At 61.9% G+C, this 21560-nt stretch overlaps 1 protein-coding gene across 9 annotated transcripts in view; it reads right to left on the reverse strand.

The window, feature by feature from the left end:
- Window positions 1–903: 903 nt before the first annotated feature.
- FMNL1 (formin like 1) overlaps window positions 904–21560 on the reverse strand; it is a 72115-nt gene continuing 51458 nt past the window's right edge. For 8 of the 9 annotated variants that reach the window (XM_078850698.1, XM_078850696.1, XM_078850692.1 and 5 more), the window contains 14 exons: window positions 21379–21480; window positions 20680–20908; window positions 19845–20147; window positions 18909–19033; window positions 18240–18442; window positions 15622–15856; window positions 14674–14742; window positions 13449–13529; window positions 7903–8032; window positions 6394–6557; window positions 5692–5793; window positions 5160–5249; window positions 4633–4756; window positions 904–2952 (listed from right to left, as the gene is read on the reverse strand). In XM_078850698.1, coding sequence (XP_078706824.1) covers window positions 2849–2952; window positions 4633–4756; window positions 5160–5249; window positions 5692–5793; window positions 6394–6557; window positions 7903–8032; window positions 13449–13529; window positions 14674–14742; window positions 15622–15856; window positions 18240–18442; window positions 18909–19033; window positions 19845–20147; window positions 20680–20908; window positions 21379–21480 — 2061 coding nt within the window. In that variant the 3' untranslated portion in view covers window positions 904–2848. Of the gene's footprint in view, window positions 2953–3621; window positions 3720–4632; window positions 4757–5159; window positions 5250–5691; window positions 5794–6393; window positions 6558–7902; window positions 8033–13448; window positions 13530–14673; window positions 14743–15621; window positions 15857–18239; window positions 18443–18908; window positions 19034–19844; window positions 20148–20679; window positions 20909–21378; window positions 21481–21560 lie in introns of all 9 variants that reach the window. The other variant, XM_073325670.2, reaches the window with a different exon arrangement.

A 21560-nucleotide genomic window follows, 5' to 3' on the forward strand; every position in this document is an offset into this window, starting at 1 on the left:
GGTACTCTGGGTTCTGCTGTTGGCATCTGCATGGCTGCAGTGTTTGTAATATAGAACAGCAGGGGTGGAGCATAACTGCACAGCAGTGGAAGGTTATAATCACACCGAAGATGTGAAATTGGCACTGGCCTATAACGTGGCTGAATTGAAGAGAAGAGAACCAATGCACTAAGGATCAGGAGAGGAGCTGCCCTCGGGGTGAGGGCCCTATTGTTTGGGACACTTACAAATAGATTGGGCCAGCAGCGCACTGGACTGGCAGGAGCCCTGGTGTTGAATGCTGGCTCGGCTGGTGACCTGAGGCATGTCATGTCTCCCCTCCTTGCTTTTGGTTGTTTGGGGCAAGAATGCTCTGTGGAGATGTGGTGCCCAGCACCCCCTAAGCCCCTAGAGCAGCTGAGGAGGATGAACTGCTCCCAACATGCCAGCAGCTCCCCTCCAGCATGAAGGCCTCAGCTTCCAGTGGTAACTGCAGGACTCGTGTCCCCCAGGTAATGCTCAGCAGAGGCCAAGGAATGCTCTCAGCTCTGAGTGAGTGATGCTCTCCCTGAGCTACCCCAGACCTTTGCCTTAATCTCCATGCTCTGGAGTGTATCTTCTCCCTGCTGCTGTTTCACTCCCTGGAGAGACAAGGTGGGTGAGGCAGGATCATCTCTGCTGGACCAGCTGCGGGGGGTGACGAGATGTGTGAGTGTACACAGAGCTCTTGGCTGTAAGCTCAACTGCATCTCCCCCCCTTCCCCCCCAACCAGTTGGTCCACTGACTAGATGCTATTGCCTCTCTCTGCCCCCCCACCCCCACCCCACGGGACCAACCTCATGACCCCAGCCCTGCCTGCACCAAGGGAAGGCAGCGACATTTCACATGCTGGCTGAGGAGGCCTCACGGGAGCAGCCGGGAACTGTAGCCGTAGTGGGTTTATTACCAGATTAAACCAGGCCTCACAGCCAGGATATAAAAATAATGTATACAAAGGAGCAGTTCCTGTTTCTTAAAGGCATCATATAAGTTACACATTCATTTCCCCACCCCCCACCCCGCCTGCATTGTGATGAGCGTCTGGGAGTGAGACCAAGCAGCTGGCATTTTGCCTCTTAATTACAGCAGGAAGCAATCACAGCTCTGGCTTGCAAACATGGCTAGTCCTGCTCGAAAAGCCTGGCCTAGCAAGAGGATCCATGGCAGCTGCACGCCCTGAGTAGGGCCGAGAGAAGGGGGGCGAGCACCGTGGAACTCAGGGCTCGATCTCAGTGGGCTCCTCTACTCCAGCAAGCAGGGGGGGGCTGCATCATTCCACCAGCGCCTGGGGCTGAGGCATGAGTCCGGGGGCTAAAGGGGAGGGGATGGGGAGCCGCAGCCCACAGCCCTCGCTGCAGCTGGGAGCGTAGACACACGCTGTGCCTGTGGTTGCTGCAGCTGGCCAGAGCCACATCCCTGCTCTGCAGCCAGGAGGGCACAGCTGCATTACTGCAGCCCCCTGGCAATGGGGGCACCCGTGCAGCCTGGTGTGTGCTTAGGGCTTCGACAGACATCCCGGCCAGCCTTGCAGCCCAGAGCCAGCTGTTCTGATTGTCACTCATCTGCCTGTGAAAGGCTTAGCTGTACAATTAGAGGCTCCAGCCCTGCCCAGGGCTTAGGGGGCACTAGGTCTGAGCTGTGGCCCCAGCCCAGCCCGGGGGCGGGGGGGGGGGGTGCAGATGGCATGGGGAAAGGGTGACACCTTGTGGTGACATGAGGAATAGTGCTGCTTTACCCCTGTTGATTGTCATTGTTTGGAGCCTCCCTGGGGATGAGAGAGGGGCTGCTCCCATCCTGAGCCCAGGGAGGAACAGCGGCATCCCCTCCCTCCCCCATGCAGTGCAGCATAACAAGAAAGCCAAGGAAGACATTTAAAAGCCACCCTAAAATACTGTTCCCACGTTAGGTGACCAGAGAAGGGTGTGACTACTCGGGACACTTTTTCCAGGGGCCAGGAGGGAGTATAGGTGCCTATGTAAGACAAAGCCCCTCAGCTCAGGATGGCTGGTCACCCTATTCCCACCTGCCAGCCAAGAGGGTTGGTGCAACAGCCCCTCTCAGCCTAGCACTGCTCTGTAGGTCCCCCTTGCAGCCAGGCCGGGGCCAGGGAGGCGAGAGCCTGGGCGCTCTGTTCTCACTACAACAGAGATCAGGGCAAGGCAGTGCCAAGGCCGAGCGGGAGGCTGGGGTCAGGGTCAGCCCTAAAGCAGCACGAGAAGGCCAGTCAGGGCAGGGGAGGGGCAATCACAGTACAAGATGCAGCCCATGGACTGCAATCCCAAGCCAGACAGCATCTGCCAGACATTGGCAGGCAGGAAGGCAGGGCTAGAACAGACTGCGGGCAGACCTCACTCTTGGTGCACTGGGGGGCCCCCCATCAGTGGCTGTGGTCCAGCCCAGCATGTGGTGTTGCGTGAGGGAGAAGAGGGATAGGAATCGCTACTGGGGCCCTAACCCCCCTCTGGTCTCTCATGTGGAGCTCAAGCAGCTGCCACACACGTAACATTCCCCCTCCCCCGCGAGCCAATGACTTGGCCACTGGCTTTGCTGCCCAGGCAGCAGGGACATGGCCAGCGTGGGAGAGCCCTGTGCCAGACGTGCAGGGCTGGTTTGGGGGGAAGGGTGTGCATGGCACCAGCTGGCACTCGGAGCAGTTAAGCGGCTTGAAGCTGCGAGCAGGGATTCTCCCATCGGTGAGAGTCCTTGGTTCAGGCCTTGGTCCATGGTGGCCCAGTCCCTGTGGGTCACATCCACCTCCTCTCCCCGGGCGGGGCGGGGCGGTGCTGCAGGCTGGCCTCCTCCAGTCAGGGCATCACTGTAGGCGGGCGGTCACAGCGAGATGTCAGGGGTCACCTGGAGGGTCTGGCCCATGGGTCGTTTCTTGCCGCTGCACCGGCCGGTGTCGCCGCGTCTGTACGGCTGGTTCCGCAGACCTGTGCCCAGAGAAAACGGAGCCTGGTTGGAGCCTGACCAGCAAGGGGGAAACCAAGCAGCCCTTTGCACCTGCCCTGAGGTGATGAGAGCAACTCCCCTCACTGGTGCCCTTCACCCCCCGCAGATGCCACGTGCCACCCTGTGCTGGCTGCGGGGTGGGGTGGGAGGGGCCTTTCCCATCCAACCAGCGCTGAAGGGAAGTGGAACGCCAGGAGCCAGGGACACGGCTTCATGTTGCAACGCTCGCCAGACAGGCCAGCAGGAGAGGGCCAGCACCTCGCCGGGCCTCCCCGTTCTGTGCTGGCACCAAGGGAGGCCCGCCGCCTCCTGCACCAATTGCTGAGCCACCTGCCGTTTGTCTAGGCCTCTGCCACCCCCATATGGACCGGGCCCAACCCCCCTGAGCGCGAGCGCAAACAAAATCACGGCCCAAAGCAGACGCACGTGAGCCCCCGGCCTACCGCCTCCCTGGCTGTCGTGCTGCGCAGGGGACGGAGGCAGCCGAAAAGCGGCCTCCCGCCGGACACGCACCCAGCTCAGAGGGAAGAGGTGGAATTCCCGGCAGGTGCCTGCACAGGAATCTGCTCCCCCAGCCCAGCTCCTCCAACGCAGTCAGTAGCCCAGGCCTGGGCACCCCTCCAGAACCCGGCTCCCCAGGCAGGGGTTACCTAGAGCTACAGGGGACTCTCCTCATTGAAGCTGGCCTCGCAAAAGAGCCGGGACGAGCGCTTGCCTGTCCGGGCTGTGAAAGGAACCGTCTTCAGAGCTGAGCAGAGCGATCCGCCGAGAGGCAGCAGAAGGGGGGGAGAGAGAGAGAGCAGGAGAGAGCCGCAGAAGGAGGTGAGGCCAAGGATGTATGAGAGACAGACCGAGGTGCACGGGGAGAGCTCAGCCCTGCACAGCGGCCAGGAGTGCTCTAGAGGAATGTCGAGCCCCTGCGGGGTGGATGCCTTGAGCCTGCCCCCTCTCAGCTGCTGGGGAGGTCAGTTCAGCCCGAGGCCAGGGGACGGCTCGACTGTTGGCACAGCCCAGGGAGATTTGGAGGGCTAGAGATCCAGGGGCATTACGGAAAGGCAGCAGGGAGCCCCCAGGCTGAGCTGCAGCTGCCAGGCAGAGATGCTCTGTCCCGGCCCTGGCAGCTCTTTGCACACCCTAGTGCCTTACCGGCTCACAGCACCGACCCACTGCACGGCTGGGGACACCAAACCCCGGAGAGGTGCAGCTCGCCCCAAGCACGACAGTGCCAGAGCTGAGAACAGACCCCGGAAGCTCCCTGCTCCACCTATTGAACACACTCCTCTGGGCTGCGCAGCCCATTGGCCCACCCCTCCCCGAGCCCCAGGGGACGGGAGAGCTGCCAGCCAGGCCAGGGGATGGCAGGCGATGGTGCCTTGGGAAGCAAGGCCAGAGCACAGCCCTGTGATTGGCAGCAATGGTGTGTACCACATGGCAAGGCATGGGAAAGGGAGCAAGGGTTAGTGGTCATGTGACATGCAGAGCCCAAAGAAAACTCATCACAGAGCAATGGGCTCTTTCTGGTGCCACCTGGCCAGGACCCCGCTCTGCACCAGCTGCCCTGGCTTTGGCCCCCTGGCTAACGTATGGTGCGTTAGTTCCCATGGGCGTCAGTCTGAGCGTTCAGGAAGACCCTGCTGGTCTCTGGGTCTGTGCCCCCTTACCTGAAATGATGTCCTCAATGGCACCATCTCCTCCCTCGTAAATGAGGGGCTCCTTCACCATCTGCTTCTTCTTCAGCTCAGCAATCATGTCCATCTGCTGGCGCTTGGCCTTGTGGACAGGAGACTGTGGTAGCAACCGTGGAAAGGAGAGAAGTTAGTGCCCTCAGCCATCTGGCCCCTCACACACAGTGTCTCCTTCTTCGGTAGGAGGAGACCCCAAAGTGCTTTACAAACCAGATACAAGAAACACTTCACCCACCACAGAACTGCAGCCACCTCTGGGGTAGAGCAGGGCAGCTGTGTACCAGCAAACAGCAATGCTACACTCTGGGTTATGAGGAAGTGAAGAAGACTCCAACGGCCAGGGGAGGTTTGAGGGAGGCAGAATGTCGGAGCTGGCAAGAATCTGGCTCCGACACGCCACCTCTTGGGAAAGGCTCCTGAATGAGCACATGGGACAGGCGCTTGGTGTCACGGCTGTGGGACGAAGCGGGGCCCAGCTCTGGGGGCTACAGCTTGGCTCGTACCTTTGGCTCCGGCTTCCTGGGGGAATTGGACTCCACTTCTTTGGCAGCTGCTTCCTCTTTCCTCCATAGCTCGATGTCCTGCTCCACTTTCTTGGGAGGAGAACGGTGCGGGCTCTGGTTACACAGGTTGGGGCTCTACACCCACCGCCCGGGAAGCAGACCCACCCTGCCCCCTGGCTGCGAGGGATCGCAGCAGATGAGCTTGCAAAGCCTGGCTGGAATTGGCCCTGCAGGCAGGGCCCAAGGCCAGTCTTTGGGCAGACCCTGCTCGAGCCCCGCAGGGTTACACGGCACATGGCCTCTGAGTGCCACGGAGCTCTGTGCCCATCCCTCATGGATCCCAGATCCAGTCTGCCCAGCCAATACGCCCGGGGCCAGGGGGCCCCACAGGGTCCTTGCTGGCGTAGGTCAGTCCCAGCCAAGGCAGATTCTGAGGGCTGCTGCCATTCTCTTGCCATGGCACGACCAGAGCGTCACCCCACAGGCCGCAGGGCAGCGTGGCCTCTCCCCCCAGCTCCTGGGGCCCCTTTACCTTATAGGCCTTGACGAAGCGCACGAATATAGGGAAGAACATGGTGGGGGGGCTGGTCTTGGGGTTCTCCCCGAAGTACTCCACAGCTGACTCATAGGCCTCCTGCCGGCAGGGGGGACCCATTAGCGCAGCCACCCCCAGGTAGATTCCCTGCCGGGGTCCTGGAGACCCCGCTCCCAGGCTGGCGTCAGCTGGCTGGGGCCGAGGAGCCTTGCTCTGCCTGGGGGCGCCCCGCTGCGGTGGATGGCATTACGCAGGGCCGGCAGCACGTTCGCTCCCCCCACGGCTCCCCTTCCCAACAGCGCTGCCATTGGAAGCCTGCTCCAGAGGCAGAGCCCCCCAGCAACCCCACCTGGGCCCTCCCCCTGCACCACCAGCAGGCACCGGCCTTCCAACCAGGTCCCCTTCCAGGCCAAGAGCACCCCCAGCTCAGCCCCCGCACCAGAGCATCAGCCTGCTGCGCACCCCCCTAGGCCGTCTCAGTCCAGCCTCCTCGCCAGAGCATCAGCCCCAACCCTGGCCTGGGGTGACCCACCCCCTTAGGCAGTCTCAGCTCAGCCCCCCCAGTCTGGGGTGACCCACCTACCTGGGCAGTCTTGGCACAGCCCCCACTCCAGAGCATCAGCCCCACCCTGGTCTGGGGTGACCCGCCCCCCTAGGCTGTCTCGGCTCAGCCCCCCGAGTCTGGGGTGACCCACCTACCTGGGCAGTTTTGCTGTCAGTCTGCAGCTTCTCCATCACCTCTGTGTTGGCCTTGAGGAAGTCCTTGAGCACCTGGCTGTCGTCCTGCCGCATGAACTCCTTGCGGGTCAGCTCCATGCCCCGCTGCAGGGCCCTCATGTCCTGCAACACGCTGTCCAGGGACACTGGGCGGGCAGAGGAGAACGCAGCGTCAGTGGGGAGTGGCAGGGCTGCAGAGCCGGGCCGTCCTGTGCTCCTGGCCTGGCTCCTCTGACAGGCTTCACACAGCCCTGCCGGGACTGCGCCCTCCAGCTCCACGCCCCAGGGCTCGGGCCTGGCCCTGCCTGCGGGCACCCTGAGCTCCAGCCATGCTCGCTGTGACGATGTGACGCAGCAGGGAGGGGGGAGTGTTGACCTGGGAATGTGCCCTGGGGGTGGGAGACCTGAGAGCCTGTCACCTGAGCGGGGCGGGGGGGGGGGATGGGGTGGGGGGAGGAGGTAACACCTCTGCCCAGGAATGTGAAGACAGGCTGCAGAGGGGAACCTGCTGGGGGGGGGGGGTTAGTTTTCAGTTTGGGGCTGGGTGGAGGAACACAGGGAACCCCAGGGCTGGGGTCTAAGCTCCCTGCTCCCCCAGAAGGACTTGACTGAGGGGTCCTGCTTGTACCCACAAGCTCTGTTTTGGACTGTGTTCCTGTTGTCCAATAAACCTTCTGTTTTACTGGCTGGCTGAGAGTCTCAGTGCACAGCTACAGACTACGGACCGAATGGCTCGGCAGCAGTTCTGCGGAAAAGGACCTAGGGGTGACAGTGGACGAGAAGCTGGATATGAGTCAGCAGTGTGCCCTTGTTGCCAAGAAGGCCAATGGCATTTTGGGATGTATAAGTAGGGGCATAGCGAGCAGATCGAGGGACGTGATCGTCCCCCTGTATTCGACACTGGTGAGGCCTCATCTGGAGTACTGTGTCCAGTTTTGGGCCTCACACTACAAGAAGGATGTGGATAAATTGGAGAGAGTCCAGCGAAGGGCAACAAAAATGATTAGGGGTCTGGAACACATGACTTATGAGGAGAGGCTGAGGGAGCTGGGATTGTTTAGCCTGCAGAAGAGAAGAATGAGGGGGGATTTGATAGCTGCTTTCAACTACCTGAGAGGTGGTTCCAGAGAGGATGGTTCTAGACTATTCTCATTGGTAGAAGAGGACAGGACAAGGAGTAATGGTCTCAAGTTGCAGTGGGGGAGGTTTAGGTTGGATATTAGGAAAAACTTTTTCACTAGGAGGGTGGTGAAACACTGGAATGCGTTACCTAGGGAGGTGGTAGAATCTCCTTCCTTAGAGGTTTTTAAGGTCAGGCTTGACAAAGCCCTGGCTGGGATGATTTAATTGGAGATTGGTCCTGCTTTGAGCAGGGGGTTGGACTAGATGACCTCCTGAGATCCCTTCCAACCCTGATATTCTATGATTCTATGAATCCCAGGAAGAGGGGTGCAGGGCCTGAACTCCCCCACACTCCGTGACATTCGCTACCTGAGCCCGCCTTGTCCAGGAAGTGCAGCTCGGTGTGGAAGCCCGTCAGCTCCGGGTACTTCTCCATGATCACCCGCACAATGTAGTGCAGCAGAGTCTGCTTCCGGTCCGTTGACTTCATCTCCAGCAGCTGGGGGACGGCAGAGTCAGGTTGGGGCCATGCCCAGGTGTCCACCCCCAGAACCTGCACCCAGCCGCCAGCCTCCGCCCCCTGCCCCATACCCAGCCGCCAACTTCCGCCCCCTGCTGCCCCCATGTGCCCATACCCAGCCTCTGCCCCCTGCCCCATACCCAGCCACCGCCCCACCAGCACCCATACCCAGCGGTCACCATCGTCCCCCCTGCTATTCCCCCCCAGTGCCCATACCCAGCCACCACTGCCCTCCCCCTGCCATTCCCCCCAGCACACCTAACCAGCTGCCACTGTCTGCCCCCGCCACCCCCCAACACCCATACCTAGCCACCGCCATCCCCCCAGCACCCCTATCCAGCCACCACTGTCCTCCCCCTGCCATTCCCCCCCAGCACCCTCCTCCCCCTGCCATCTCCCTCCCCTCCCTGTCCCCAGCCACTTCTTCTCAGGGTAGATGCAGCTCTATATTCCACATAGGCGCGCGCACCAGCCAGAGCGTTTTCCTGGCAGCACCCAGAGGAGGTGGCGCTCACGCCGTGTGGCCACAGCCCCTCGCTTCCTTGCCACCCCGACCCTCCTTCGGTTCTTTCGTCCCCCTGTGGCTGGAGTCAGAGCTCTGGGTGGCTCTGAACCTCACAACTCCTCCTCCTCTGACGTGGCTGGTCCGGGAGCCCATCGCTAGCTAGTGCCTTTCATGCTAGCGTCAGCGTCAGTCGGTTGGCTGGGTTAAGTGTTCCCCGGCGATGCCCTCGCCAGGGTTCAAACACCGTCCGTTGGGGTGGGGGGGAAGACCCCCATCAACGCCCTCACAGGGTGCTTGCTCCGCATAGGCGAGGCCCCCGTCCGAGAGCAGCCTTCGATTTGTAACGCGTTCACAAAACACACTCGGGTGGCTGGAGACCTCTGCCTAAAGCAGCACCGTGTCCAGAAGGCCACGAGGCCTGTTTCAGCACCGAGGCCTAGGGTCAGAGGGCACCCTCGGCCTCAGCGAGTGGTACCAGCCCATACTTTGGGACCAGGGCCTCTCCGGACTTGTAAGACAAATCGAGACCACTCCAGGTCTCGTGGACACTCATCTTCCTCCTCCAAGAAGAGCACGGCTACTGCTGGCATTCAGGATGGAGCAGGTGCTTCCAGTCACTGCCCGGTACCACACAGGGGCGAGCGAGACCCCATACCATCGACTTCGGTTCTGGCCCCGGCGCGTCTATTGAATCCGGTACCGATGTGGGTGACGGTTTCCATGCCAGCAGTGGATCAGGCGGCAGCGGATCTCCCCTGCCTTTCCCTCCTGAGCTCTTCCTTAGTCCAGGGTTTCGCTGGGGCTATGGAAGCCACAGCCTCGCTGTCCGGATGGCCTGCTGAAGCTCTGGGTCTGTCAGCACCGCACCCCGATGTGCCTTTGCCGCAGACTGTGCAAGTGAGGCTGGTGCTGGGCTTGGCACAAGGACCTCCTCGGCACCACTGGACGTCACGCCGGCAACGTTACCATGGCGGCACTCCCCAGCCTCGCCGACTTCAGTCACAATGGCCCGAGCTCTGCACTCCTGCAAGGATTCTAGGGGTTCCTTGGGGGTGCGCACCGGCGGTGCAAAGGCGCCACTACGGGTCACTACCCACAATGCCCCTTTGGGCAATCTTTCCCCCCTGAAACAGCAGGACTACCCCAGACAGGGGCACAGGTCCCAGAGGCAGCAGCATCGGGTTCTGGGGTCGGCCAGGCGAGATGCCCTCCCCCAGCCTCCTTCGCCCAGCACAGGGGTCCAGTCTTGACTTTCATTCCCTGTCCCCTCCGTTCAGGGACAGGCTTGATTACCACCCACAGCTGGGTCCTAAGCACAGTCAGATCGGGCTATGCTCTCCAGTGCCTCTCCCCTACTCCTCTCCACCCTGGCTCCCTGTCCCGCGGGCTGCAGGCACCCCACCGGATGAGTGACAGCTGCTTCCTCAGCAGGTCCTCTCTCTACTAGCTTTGGGAGTGGTGGAGAAGGTTCCTCCAGAGCACTGGGGCCAAGGTTTCTATTCCTGGCACTTTCTGGTTCCCAATGCTCCAGACCTTCGGGACACTCATTTCCATGTGATGATTCTCCCGAGCCACAGAAGATTTCTCCGATTTGTCGTGGCAAATGGCCATTTGCAGTGTACAGTCTTTCCTTTCGGTCTGTGTTCTGCCCCTCCCCGGGTTTTTACCAAACTCCTGGTCTCAGGAAGAAGGGAATCTGTGTCTTCCTGCCCCTGGAATAACGGTTACTAAGGGGCAGGCCCAGAGAAGTTCTCTCTCATGTGCACATTACGCTGTGCTGACTTGACCGTCTGGGTCTCACCCCAACGCCTGGAAGTCAACATTGGGCCCCACTCAGAAAATGGAGTTCACTGCAGTCCTAATAGACTCTATGATTTAAGGGTGTTTTTGTCAACTGATGGTTTTCAGACGATTCTCTGCCTTTGTCTCGCTCTGCACTTCAACCTTCCACAACAGTTCGGAGGTGCCGAAGGCTCTTGGGCCACATGCCCGCATGCCCACAGGTGAGTCCATTTGCCGGGCTGCATGTTCGCCCTCTTAGAATCATAGAATATCAGGGTTGGAAGGGACCCCAGAAGGTCATCTAGTCCAACCCCCTGCTCTTCAAATATGGCTCAGGACCATTGACCGTCCAACCCTTCCCGCCCCTGGACAGGTTGGTCTGCCTCCCTCGCTGATCCTGGGGGATGCTCCAGGGGAACGTCAGGGTATTCCCTTCATCCGGCCCTTACCAATCTGGACTGTGGTCACCATCACCTTCCTGATGGACTGGGGACCACATCTGGTGTTTAGGGTCTGTGGTCGGAGCAGGAAGCGTCACTGTATATCTATGTGTCATCTACAATGCCTGTCACGCTTCTCTAGAGCGCATCGGGGCTCAGTGGCTTGCATGATCGCTGACAAGAGCGCCGCGATGTGTTATGTGAACAGGGAAAGGGGTGCCACGCAGTGGCAGTTCTACGCTGGGTTCTGCTTGCCCAGAGTCCAGAACCGTCTCGTGACCAGCTCAGCAGGAACTTTTCCCTGAGTCACGAGTGGTCCTGGGAGTCCAGTGTCCTGCGCGTCACTGTCACAGCTTGGGGCACCCCAATGATCGCCCTGCTTACCACATGGGACAACCATCCGTTCTTCTCCCTTCCACCTCAGCTGGCAAGCGGCTCTCCTGTATGCTTCTCCTGCGCTCCCGACCATCCCACAGGCCATCCCTTGTTCGGGCCTTACAGTTAGTTCATTGAAGGTGCATCCGGTGGCAATCTCAGTGTTTCATCTGCCAGTTCATGGAAGATTGGTGTTTTCCAGTATCGTGGTAGCAAGACTCTTAAAAGAAATCCTTCCTCTCACTGGTGCTGGAACCGGTTCCCTTGTGGGACCGTCACCTGGTCTTGGCAGCGCTGATACAACCCCCGTTTGAGGCTCTGGCAACTTCCCCCTTTTCTCTCGTGTCAAAAACCTGCGTTCCTGGTTGTGATGACATCTGCGTGGAGTCTGGGAGCTGCAGGCTTTGAAAGCAGAGCCTCCTTACTTGTAATTCTCTAGAGTGATGTTGAGGCCACCCCAAAATTTGCGTCTAAGGTGGTCTCTCAATTTCATCTGAACTAGGCGGTGTATTTACTGTGTTCTTTCCTAAGCCACATTCTTTCGTGGAGGAGCAGCGTCTCCACACATTAGATGTCAGACAACGTCTTGCCTTCTACCTGGACAGGGCTAAAACCTTTCCATGCTTTGCCTTCTCTCTGTGTCATAGGCAGACCGTGCGAAGGGACAGGCAGGCTCCATACAGTGGATAACTTCCTGCGTCAAAGCGGTGTAAGAAACAGCTTTGGCTAGGGGCGCTGGGACAATGTGCAAAGTGGGGGGCGCTGAGAGCCACTGATCCAAACTGCAAACCCTGCATGTGATGGAAACCACCTCAAGCCCAGGGGCATGGCAGCCCCCCCAGTTCCAGCACCTCTGGCTTCGGCTACACCCCCTCGAGGTCATTGTCCCCCTACACCCCTCGAGGGGTGCGAGCTCATTAGACAAAAGCACGTCAAAGCTTCCCTCTGTGGTTTACAGCCCATTAGGCCATTACCGTGGCACCCAGAGCAGATGCAGGCCTTGGTAAGGTGGCCCTGTAATCCCTGTGCAGGCAGATGCCGAGCTCGCCTCCCAGGTCCTGCTTGTGAATCACCACGTGGAATACATGGCTGCATCTCGGAGAAGAAGAAACAGTCACTCCCTGTATCTGTGGGTCGTCCAGGTGGGATGCAAACGTCTCTTCTACGACCCCCACTCTGGCCCCTCTGCACTGGAGCCGTATCTCAGGGGTGTTCGGTGCGAAGGAACAGAAAGGGATCGGGGTGCCCCATACAGCCAGGGATGGGGTTGGCCACGAGGTGGAAGCGCTGCCCCTATGGGTGCTGCTAGGGAAAACTCCCAGCCCTGGTGCACTGGGCGTTCACGTGCCAAAGTGAAATATATGGCTGATCGCATTTGGAAGAACCACAGTTACAGGGAGTAACCGTTTCCTGCCCTGCCACTGCCCCGTCCCGTGCCACCCCCACAGGGCCCACCCCCTGCCAACTCCCACCCTCATCCACACCCAGCCGCCACCGCCTGCCCCCTGCCAACCCCCCAGGGCCCACACCCAGCCACCGCCCGCCCCCTGCCAACCCCCCAGAGCCCACACCCAGCCACCACCACCCACCCCCTGCCAACCCCCCAGGGCCCACACCCAGCCACCGCCCGCCCCCTGCCAACCCCCCAGAGCACACACCCAGCCACCGCCCGCCCCCTGCCAACCCCCCAGAGCCCACACCCAGCCACCACCACCCACCCCCTGCCAACCTCCACCTGCATCCACATGCAGCCACCACTGTCCACCCTGCCAACCCCCCAGATCCCACATCCAGCCAATACCACACACCCCCTGCCACCCCCCAACACCCACACCCAGTCACCACTGCCCACCCCCTGCCAACCTCCCAGGGCCCACACCCAGCTGCCACTGCCCACCCCCTGCAAACCTCCTGCTCCCTTCAGTTCCCAGCTGTCACTGTCCACCTCCTGCTAGTGCCCCCGGTGCCCACACCCAGCCATCATCACCCCTCCCTGGCATGATCAGAGGAGACAGTGAGAGGACACTGTTTATGCCCTGGCAGTGAAAGCAGACTTTGCAGACCCTCTGATCTAGTGCTGGATTTCCTCACTGGGGGGCAGACCTGGCTGACAGAGTCAGGAGCCCCCAGATGCCAGCTCCTCACTCCCCCAGCATGAGACCCACAGAGTGAAACCTGCTGCTTGACCCTCCTCCCCCTTGTCCAGTCAAAGCAGGTGCTGCCTGGGGACTACTGGGGCTCCTGTCCCCAGAAATCTGTGGGCTGAGGGGGGCCCTCCTCCCCAACAACCTACCGCGTCGAGGCTCTGCAGCCGGAAGCCGTAGGCCGCTCCACGCTTGCTGCTGTTCATATAGTTCCCGAAGGCCAGGACGATCTGCAGAGAGATGGCTGCTAACGATCACCAGGCCGGGCCCTGCCAGGCGGGGCCCTGCCGGGCTGCAGAGACATGGCTGCTAACGATCACCAGGCCGGGCCCTGCCGGGCGGGGCCCTGCCGGGCTGCAGAGAGATGGCTGCTAACGATCACCAGGCCGGGCCCTGCCAGGCGGGGCCCTGCCGGGCTGCAGAGAGATGGCTGCTAACGATCACCAGGCCGGGCCCTGCCGGGCTGCAGAGAGATGGCTGCTAACGATCACCAGGCCAGGCCCTGCCGGGCGGGGCCCTGCCGGGCTGCAGAGAGATGGCTGCTAACGATCACCAGGCCGGGCCCTGCCGGGCGGGGCCCTGCCGGGCTGCAAAGAGATGGCTGCTAACGATCACCAGGCCGGGCCCTGCCGGGCGGGGCCCTGCCGGGCTGCAGAGAGATGGCTGCTAACGATCACCAGGCCGGGCCCTGCCGGGCGGGGCCCTGCCGGGCTGCAGAGAGATGGCTGCTAACGATCACCAGGCCGGGCCCTGCCGGGCGGGGCCCTGCCGGGCTGCAGAGAGATGGCTGCTAACGATCACCAGGCCGGGCCCTGCCGGGCGGGGCCCTGCCGGGCTGCAGAGAGATGGCTGCTAACGATCACCAGGCCGGGCCCTGCCGGGCGGGGCCCTGCCGGGCTGCAGAGAGATGGCTGCTAACGATCACCAGGCCGGGCCCTGCCGGGCGGGGCCCTGCCGGGCTGCAGAGAGATGGCTGCTAACGATCACCAGGCCGGGCCCTGCCGGGCTGCAGCTCCCATGGGCAGCCAGGGCACAGGGTGCCGATCCCTGTTAGCCAGCCAGGTGGGGCATCCCCCTGGAGTGGGGAAGTGGCCTGGGCACGGGGCAGAAAGGCACTGAGACTGGCAATCACAGATACCCAGCCTGGCAGCTCAGGACACCAGCCAACTGGCTGCAGGGCTGCTTGGGGGAGTCTTCTCCCAAATAAGACACTGCACCCAGCCCCGCCTGGACTCTCCCCCGCAGCCTAGCCCAGCCCCTCCGACCCAGCCCGGCCTAGCCCAGCCAGCCCAGCCCAGGGCACAGGGACCCCCTCAGCCCCGCTGGGGCTGCTCTGGCCTTGCTCGGCACCCGGTCGGGCCCCAGGCCCCTCACCTCCAGGATGTTGCGGAGCTTGGTGGAGGACTTGAGGGACATGGAGGCTGCGATGATGGCATTGAGTTGCTGCAGACAGAGGGAGAGGCGGGTGAGATGGGCCAGCAAGGCAAAGCCTGAGTCCAAAGTGCCTGCAGAGACTGCCTTCTGCTCAGCACCAATCACCCCTCCCCCTGTCAGCACGAGGCCCCCCCGCTGGCCCCAGCCCATGCAAGAGTCTCCCCAGGCATCCCCACCAGGGAGCCCCCACAGTACCCAGAGCTGGGCTCCCACCCCAGCCAAGCCCTGCCCAAAACAAGGAACCCCACCCACCCGGAACACACCATGACACCGGTCCCAGCGCTTCCAGACAGCCAGCGACACTCAGGATGGGTTCTGGACCCGCTCATCCAAAGGCCCTGGCCCTTGGTCCTGACCTGCAGCCCCTGCCACCCCAGCCCTGGGCTGCCCCGGCTCGGCTGCCCCGGCCCTGGGCTCTCCCACCACGGCTCAGCTGAGGCACCACCGTCCTGGCGGGCTGCCCTCCTTGCTATCCCAGCCCCAGAGGCGAGCTGCCCATGCAGATGTCCCCCAGTGCACGTGGCAGTCTGATAGCTAATGAACTAGCTTGAGATGCACCAAGACTGTTCCCTGGGTCTCCTGACCTGACTGGGCAGATTAGAAGCCAGACTGCTGAAGAATAAATGCCCGTGATCCCCCAGCCCACCCCTCCCCTCCATCTCCCATCCCCCAGCCCACCCCTCCCCTCCCCACCCCTCCTCCTTCGGCCTTTCTTTGGAGGCCTGCGATGCTTCTCAGTGTCCGCAAGCCCCTGCTCGCCGATCTCATCGAGTCCCGGAGGAGGCCCAGGAGGGAGCATTCTGATGTCACTACCCCCCGGCCCCCGGCAGAGCCCCCGCCCGGGTCACTGCGGGTGCAGGCCAGGCGGCCACCTGCTCTGGCCCATACCGGCATCAGGAGCTGGGCCGTGTCGCTGAAGTTGCCCAGGAAGGTCATGATGTTCATGCGGTCGGCGAGGCGAGGGATTTGGCTGAATTTGATCATGAAGATGTCCTCGTCCGACAGCTCCTCGAGCGGCCGTTGCTCCTTCTCGTACTTGCGGATCAGCGTCAGCTCATACTCGGTGGGCAGAAAGCGCTGCAGCAGCTCCAGGAAATCCAGGCTCAGGCTCTGCAAGTCGTATCTGGGGGAGGGAGGCAAAAAGAGGCCAGTGCAGCATCGCACACCCAGCTACAGCGTCCCTCGCTGGGAACAGAGCCTTAGCCGCTCATCTCCCCGCCCCATTCGGCCTGCAGCTCTGGATCCACTCTGCCACTCCCCTGAACAGCCACTCCCGCCAGGTGGTCCTCCCCACGCCCGGCTCGCTCTGAGCTCTCTGGGGCTGAGCTCCCCTCTGATCCTCGCCCACGCCCTGTCACTTGGCCCTTCTGTGACTCAGCCCAGCCTGCTCTCAGCCCTCTCCTCCCTGCCAGCTCTTCCCTTTTTTTTCCATTGACCAGAGTGCCTGATTCTCTCCATGCTTCAGTGTCCCCCCACCCCCCTCACCCTTGATGTCTCTGCTCCTCTCCCATCACATGGTCTGCCTTGTCAATCTTCAACCCTGGTTCACCCTCAAAATCCCCTTCCTGCTCTCGTGCAGCGGAGCATCTCTGGAAGTTCAGACCATGCTGACTTCCATTACAAGTTAATTCTCTTCTCCAGTTCTACCATTTCCCGAGCTACGTGGCTTTACTTTTCCAGCCACACTGAATCCCGTACCCACCGCAGACACGTGTTGCCAGCCTCAGCTCTCCCACCCCCTCTTCACAGAAATGTTACTGGCTTTCACAAAGAGATAACAGACAAGATCCAGTGTGACCTCCCCCTTCCATCCTCCCTCCCCTTCTTCCTGTCGCAGACTCTCTTCTGCTCTTCCTTTGCCATCCCAGTGACGCCATCCCGTCTCCTCCCCTCCCCTCAGGGACCTTTCCCTCCCAATACAAGGATGCCTTAGTCTTTCCATACGAAACCACCCATCCTTGACTCCCCTGCCTCTCCTCCTCTCCAGGCTCCTTGAACGCAGTGTCTGCAAAGGCTGTTTGCAGTTCTCCAATCCCATTGCAGGGAATTCACCAGCACAGTTACGAGTGCTACAATTACACAGGAAGTTTCCCCTGTCGACAAGCCCTTAGACCCGCTCCAGGCATCTCTCGCTCCTTGTACACCGTCAAATCAGCTCTCACCAAAGTCTAACGGCTTCTTCCCAGCCAAACGCCAGGGCTCCACTCCATCCTCTTCCTCCTCAACCTCTCAATACCGGCGACAGCTCCCTGCTTCCGATTCCATCCTCCCTCCGCTCTCATCCCGTCCACATTCTCCCATCCCTCTCCAGCTGTCCCTGCAGCGTCCCGTTCGTTGAGCCCCCCTGTCCTCTCTGTGGGCATCCCCTGCTCCTCACCCCTGGCCCCTGCTTCTCACTAGGCCCTCACCTCCAAGCCAGGCTTCCGATGCCAGCCTTAGCCAGAGATGCCCAGACCCGCCTAGCCAGGCTCCCCTCCCCACAGCCCTACACCTCAGCTCAGCCTCCCGACATCAGCTCCTGGATGTCTGGCCAGCAACTTCAGCTCAGCTGAGCTTTGGGCCCCTCCAAGCCTCTCCCCTCCCCCGAGGTTCCACACCCCACCTCTGGCCATCACCTGGGCGTCTCCTCTCACAGGCCCTGGATCTAGACTAGAAGCGGGCAAACTACAGAACCACGGGCCACATCCGGCCCGCAGGACCCTCCTGCCTGGCCCCTGAGCTCCTGGCCTGGGAGGCTAGCCCCTGGCCCCTCCCCTGCTGTCCCCCCTCCCCTGCAGCCTCAGCTCGCCGTGCCGTGGGCACAATGCTCTGGGCTGCTGAGCAGCACAGTTGCAGAGCCGCAGCCTGACCAGTGCTCTGTGCTGCATGTAAGGGTGCAGGGAGCTGTGGGGGTTGGATAGAGGGCAGGGGAGTTCAGGGTGGTGGTCAGGGGGTGGGGGTGTGGATAGGGGTCAGGGCAGTCAGAGGGTGGGGAACAGGGGGGTTGGATGGGGGCAGGGGTCCCAGGGGGGCAGTCAGGAATGAGAAGGGGGGTTGGTTGGGGTGGCAGAAGGCAGTCGGGGGGGGGCCCAGGGGTGGTCAAGGGACAGGGAGCAGGGGGTGGTGGATGGGGCAGGAGTCCTGGGGGGGCTAACAGGGAACAAGGGGGTTGGATGGGGCAGGAGTCCCGGGGGGCCATCAGGAGACAGGGAACAAGGGGGTTGGATGGGGCAGGAGTCCCGGGGGAGCTATCAGGGGAAGAGAAGCAGGGGGGTCGGATAGGAGGCGGGGGCCGGGCCACCCCTGGCTGTTTGGGGAAACACAGCCTCCCCTAACCAGCCCTCCATACGATTTTGGAAACCCAATGTGGCCCTCAAGCCAAAAAGTTTGCCCAGCCCTGCTCTAGACCCTCCAGCCAGGCTGTGTCCAAGCCCTATGCTCCTTGCTCGCTCCCCTGTCTCCTGCCTCCGGCTGCAGCCAGCCTGGGCTCGGGCCTGTGCTTTGCACAGGTGGGGCAGGGCACTCACGTCTCGATGGCCTTGCAGATGCTGTCGATGCTGAGGCCGCCCTTGCGGAGCGTGATGGCCAGGTTCTTGGCTCGGTTGGACTCGATCAGCGTCACCTTGCTAGGGGCCTTTTGAACAGCCTTCACCTTCAGGGTGCTGATGTCTAAGCTGGGGCCCTGAGCCTTCGTCTTGAACTGCTCCTCAAAGTCATTCATGTCCAGTTCCTGTGGGGAGGGGAGCGGAGAGGCAGAATGAAGCAGGACAGAGATGCAGAGAGGGAGGGGGAGCACCAGCACAATGTGGGGGGGTGTGCAGGGGAGAGAGGGGGAGCCCGTTCCTCTAGGGCTGGGCCGGCTTCATACTGGTGATGTCCATGAAACTGTCCCAGCACTAGAGCCCCTCTCCAGGGTGCTGAAGAGCCTCCTCCAGCCACTTTCCCAGCAGGCTGGCAGGCAGGAGGCTCTTCCCTCTGCTTCCCGCACGCTGCTGCCCCATCTCACCTCCCTGGGCTGGGCTGTGCCAGGGCTGGGTGCTCCCGGGCTCAGGAGCCCACGCGGAGTCTCGCGACACCAGGCTGCCAGTCCGGCCTACAGGCCCCTCGGGCAGTCTCCACGCAGAAATGCCTCGGTCAGCACAGCTCAGAGCCTGCTCCGCCCCCCAGCCTATCCGCCCGGGACAAGGCAGCCTCACCTGCAGGACCTTCTCGTCGTTGAGCTCGTTGAAGACGGTCCCGTTGATCTGGGTGGGTTTCAGAGCCACCCAGTTGAAGATGGGCATTCTGAACTTGGTTTGAATTGGCTTCTTGATCTTGACGGCTAGCAGGGAGAAGGAGGGAGAGGAGTGGGCTGGAAAGCTTGGCATGAGCGCCCACAGAACCAACCTGTGGTGCCAGGACAGCCAGGACCTCACAGCTCCTCCAGCACCCTCACAAAGCTTGCACAAGGGTTTCCACGCCTCCAACAGAGCACGGCCCAGCTGGCCAGGGGCATTGTGGGCAATCTCCTTTCCCTGGCGCACGGCTTTGCCGCTGGAGGCAAGGCAGCAGATGGACCGATGTTCTGATCCATTTGGCAGAAGGCCAGGGACCAGGCTAAGCGGCCAGGACCCGAGCTGGAATGGCCACAGGTGCGATACTGAGTTAGACGGATCGATGGTCTGATACAGGCTGGCAGGGGGGTTTCACTGCTAGGTCAGGGGGACAGATCGGCCCCAGGTCATTTTCAGCTGAAGGCTGTTTGGTGTGAAGTGATGCATGTGATCAGTCTCCACAACACATCCAAACCCATTCCCCTGGCTGACTCAGCAGGGGTGAGGGCTGTCTGGACCAGGGGGACTGACCATCCCTTTTGTGATTAGGGTGACCAGATAGCAAGTGCGAAAAATCGGGATGGGGGAGGGGGGTAATAGGAGCCCATATAAAAAAAAGCCCCAAATATTGGGACTGTCCCTATAAAATGGGGACATCTGGTCACCCTATTTATGGTGTGAATGATGCTATGCCTAATCGGTGGATAACCAGGGGACCCGTCTTCCTAGGGCATCCCCGGCCCCTCTGCCCAGCGCTGTGCTCTGGCTCTCACCCTGCACACTCCATGGACACCATCATATCCCGGAAACTGGACTCACCTGAACTGGCTGCTGTGCTCGGGCCACTGACCTCTCCAGCTGGCATTCCCAGGGGTGGGGGGGGCGGGGGGGGAGGTGCCGGGCCACCCTCCACTGAGAGGGGAGGAGGTGGTGGGATTTCGACCCCAGGAAGGGGCGGGGCAGGCGGAGGGGGTGCAGAAGGTGGGGCTTGCTGCTGAGAAGGCAGGTTGACAGAGCCTGCGTCATCGGTGTGGGGCAGTGATGGGGGAGATGGAGGCGGAGGAATCGTCTGGGCAGCAGCAGGGGGCGGCAGTGGGGAGCAAATGGAAGGAGATGGGAAATCTGCAAAATAAGTAAGAGAAATGTCACCCATCCACCCTGCCAGCAAGGGAGAGACTAGGCTCAGCAAGACGCCGAGGCGTCTGTCCCCAGCCACTGACCTGCTGGGTGACCTCTGGCAAGTCACAGCCCCCTCTCTGTGCCTCAGTTTCCCCATTTGTACCATTGGTGTACGATGCTGACCCTCCCCTGCAAAATGCTTTCAGATCCTCAGCTGGGAGGTGTAGCCAGAGAGCGTATCTGAACAGATCCGTGCAGCCCCTGGCCTGGGGGCCCCGATCCCAGGCAGCGGCCCGTGTGCACCATGGGGCGAACACAGGCAGCCGGTGGGCAGCGGGGCCAGCACCAGCATGTGGAGATCCAGCTCCCTGCCGGCGAAGAGCCACCCTGGGGGCTCCGGGGCTTGCAGCCCCAGCCGGGACAGGCCGGAGGGGAGGAGCCCAGGGGTGGGCCACGGTAACCCAGAGCCTCACTCCCAATGCAGGGGTCCTCTTAACCCCTGCAGCCCCCCAGCTACGCTGCCCACTGACGGTACCTGTGCTGGTAGAGGCGGCAGCTTCTATAGGAACCGTGGGGACTGCTGTGGTTTCCATGACAACAGGGACAATCTCGATGGCAACGGCTCCCTCTGGCCCACGCAGGATCCGGACTAACCCCTTCTCCTCCAGCTCCTCCAGCTTCTGCTCCAAGGCCGAGGGCCGGGCGTCTGCCGGCCGCTGCTGCGGGGGGGGCCGGGCTTGGCCGCTGGAGTCGTTGAGCCGCTCCTGAGCGGACACACACAGCACCGCGGGCATCAGTGCCGTCCCCCCTCACAGGCGGAGGGACCCGATCCCCTCTGCCTCGCGTAGCAGCCAGCAGGGACCAGCCCGCCCGAGAGATCCAGCGGGGGTGGGGGGATCATCCACGAACAGAGAGAGGCACCACCATGCCCCCCCCGCCCCATCTCCGGCACTGGCAGCTGGGTGCCAGGAGCCCACCGACAGCAGGAGGGCCCCCGTCCCAGCCTCGCCGCCCTGGGAGAGGAGCCACTCGGGAAGGCTGACAGCAGCATCACCCCCCCACCATTGCGAGATCTCAGTGCGGGAACATCTCCCCACTGGAACGCCCCCCACGCTGCCCGTCTCCCTGCCCCCACCCCGCCCGACACCTCTCTCACTGCCCCCCTGCACCTCCCCACTTGGCCTCACCCTGCCCCAGCCGAGGTGCCCCGCCCTCCCCTCCCCGCTGGTCTCACCCGCAGCGTCTCTGCTTCACGGCGCGTCTGGCTCAGCTGTTTCTCCAGCTCCGCGATCTTGGCCATTGACTCGTTCTCCACATCTTGGAGCTTCTCTGTGAGCTGCAAGAGGAGCCAACGCTCAGCCAGTCCCCCACGAGGGGTGGGCCTGGGCACAGGCTCCCAGCATCCCGAGGGAGGAG

Source organism: Lepidochelys kempii, chromosome 27 (genome assembly GCF_965140285.1).
Source record: "Lepidochelys kempii isolate rLepKem1 chromosome 27, rLepKem1.hap1, whole genome shotgun sequence".
NCBI classification, from domain to species: domain Eukaryota; kingdom Metazoa; phylum Chordata; order Testudines; family Cheloniidae; genus Lepidochelys; species Lepidochelys kempii.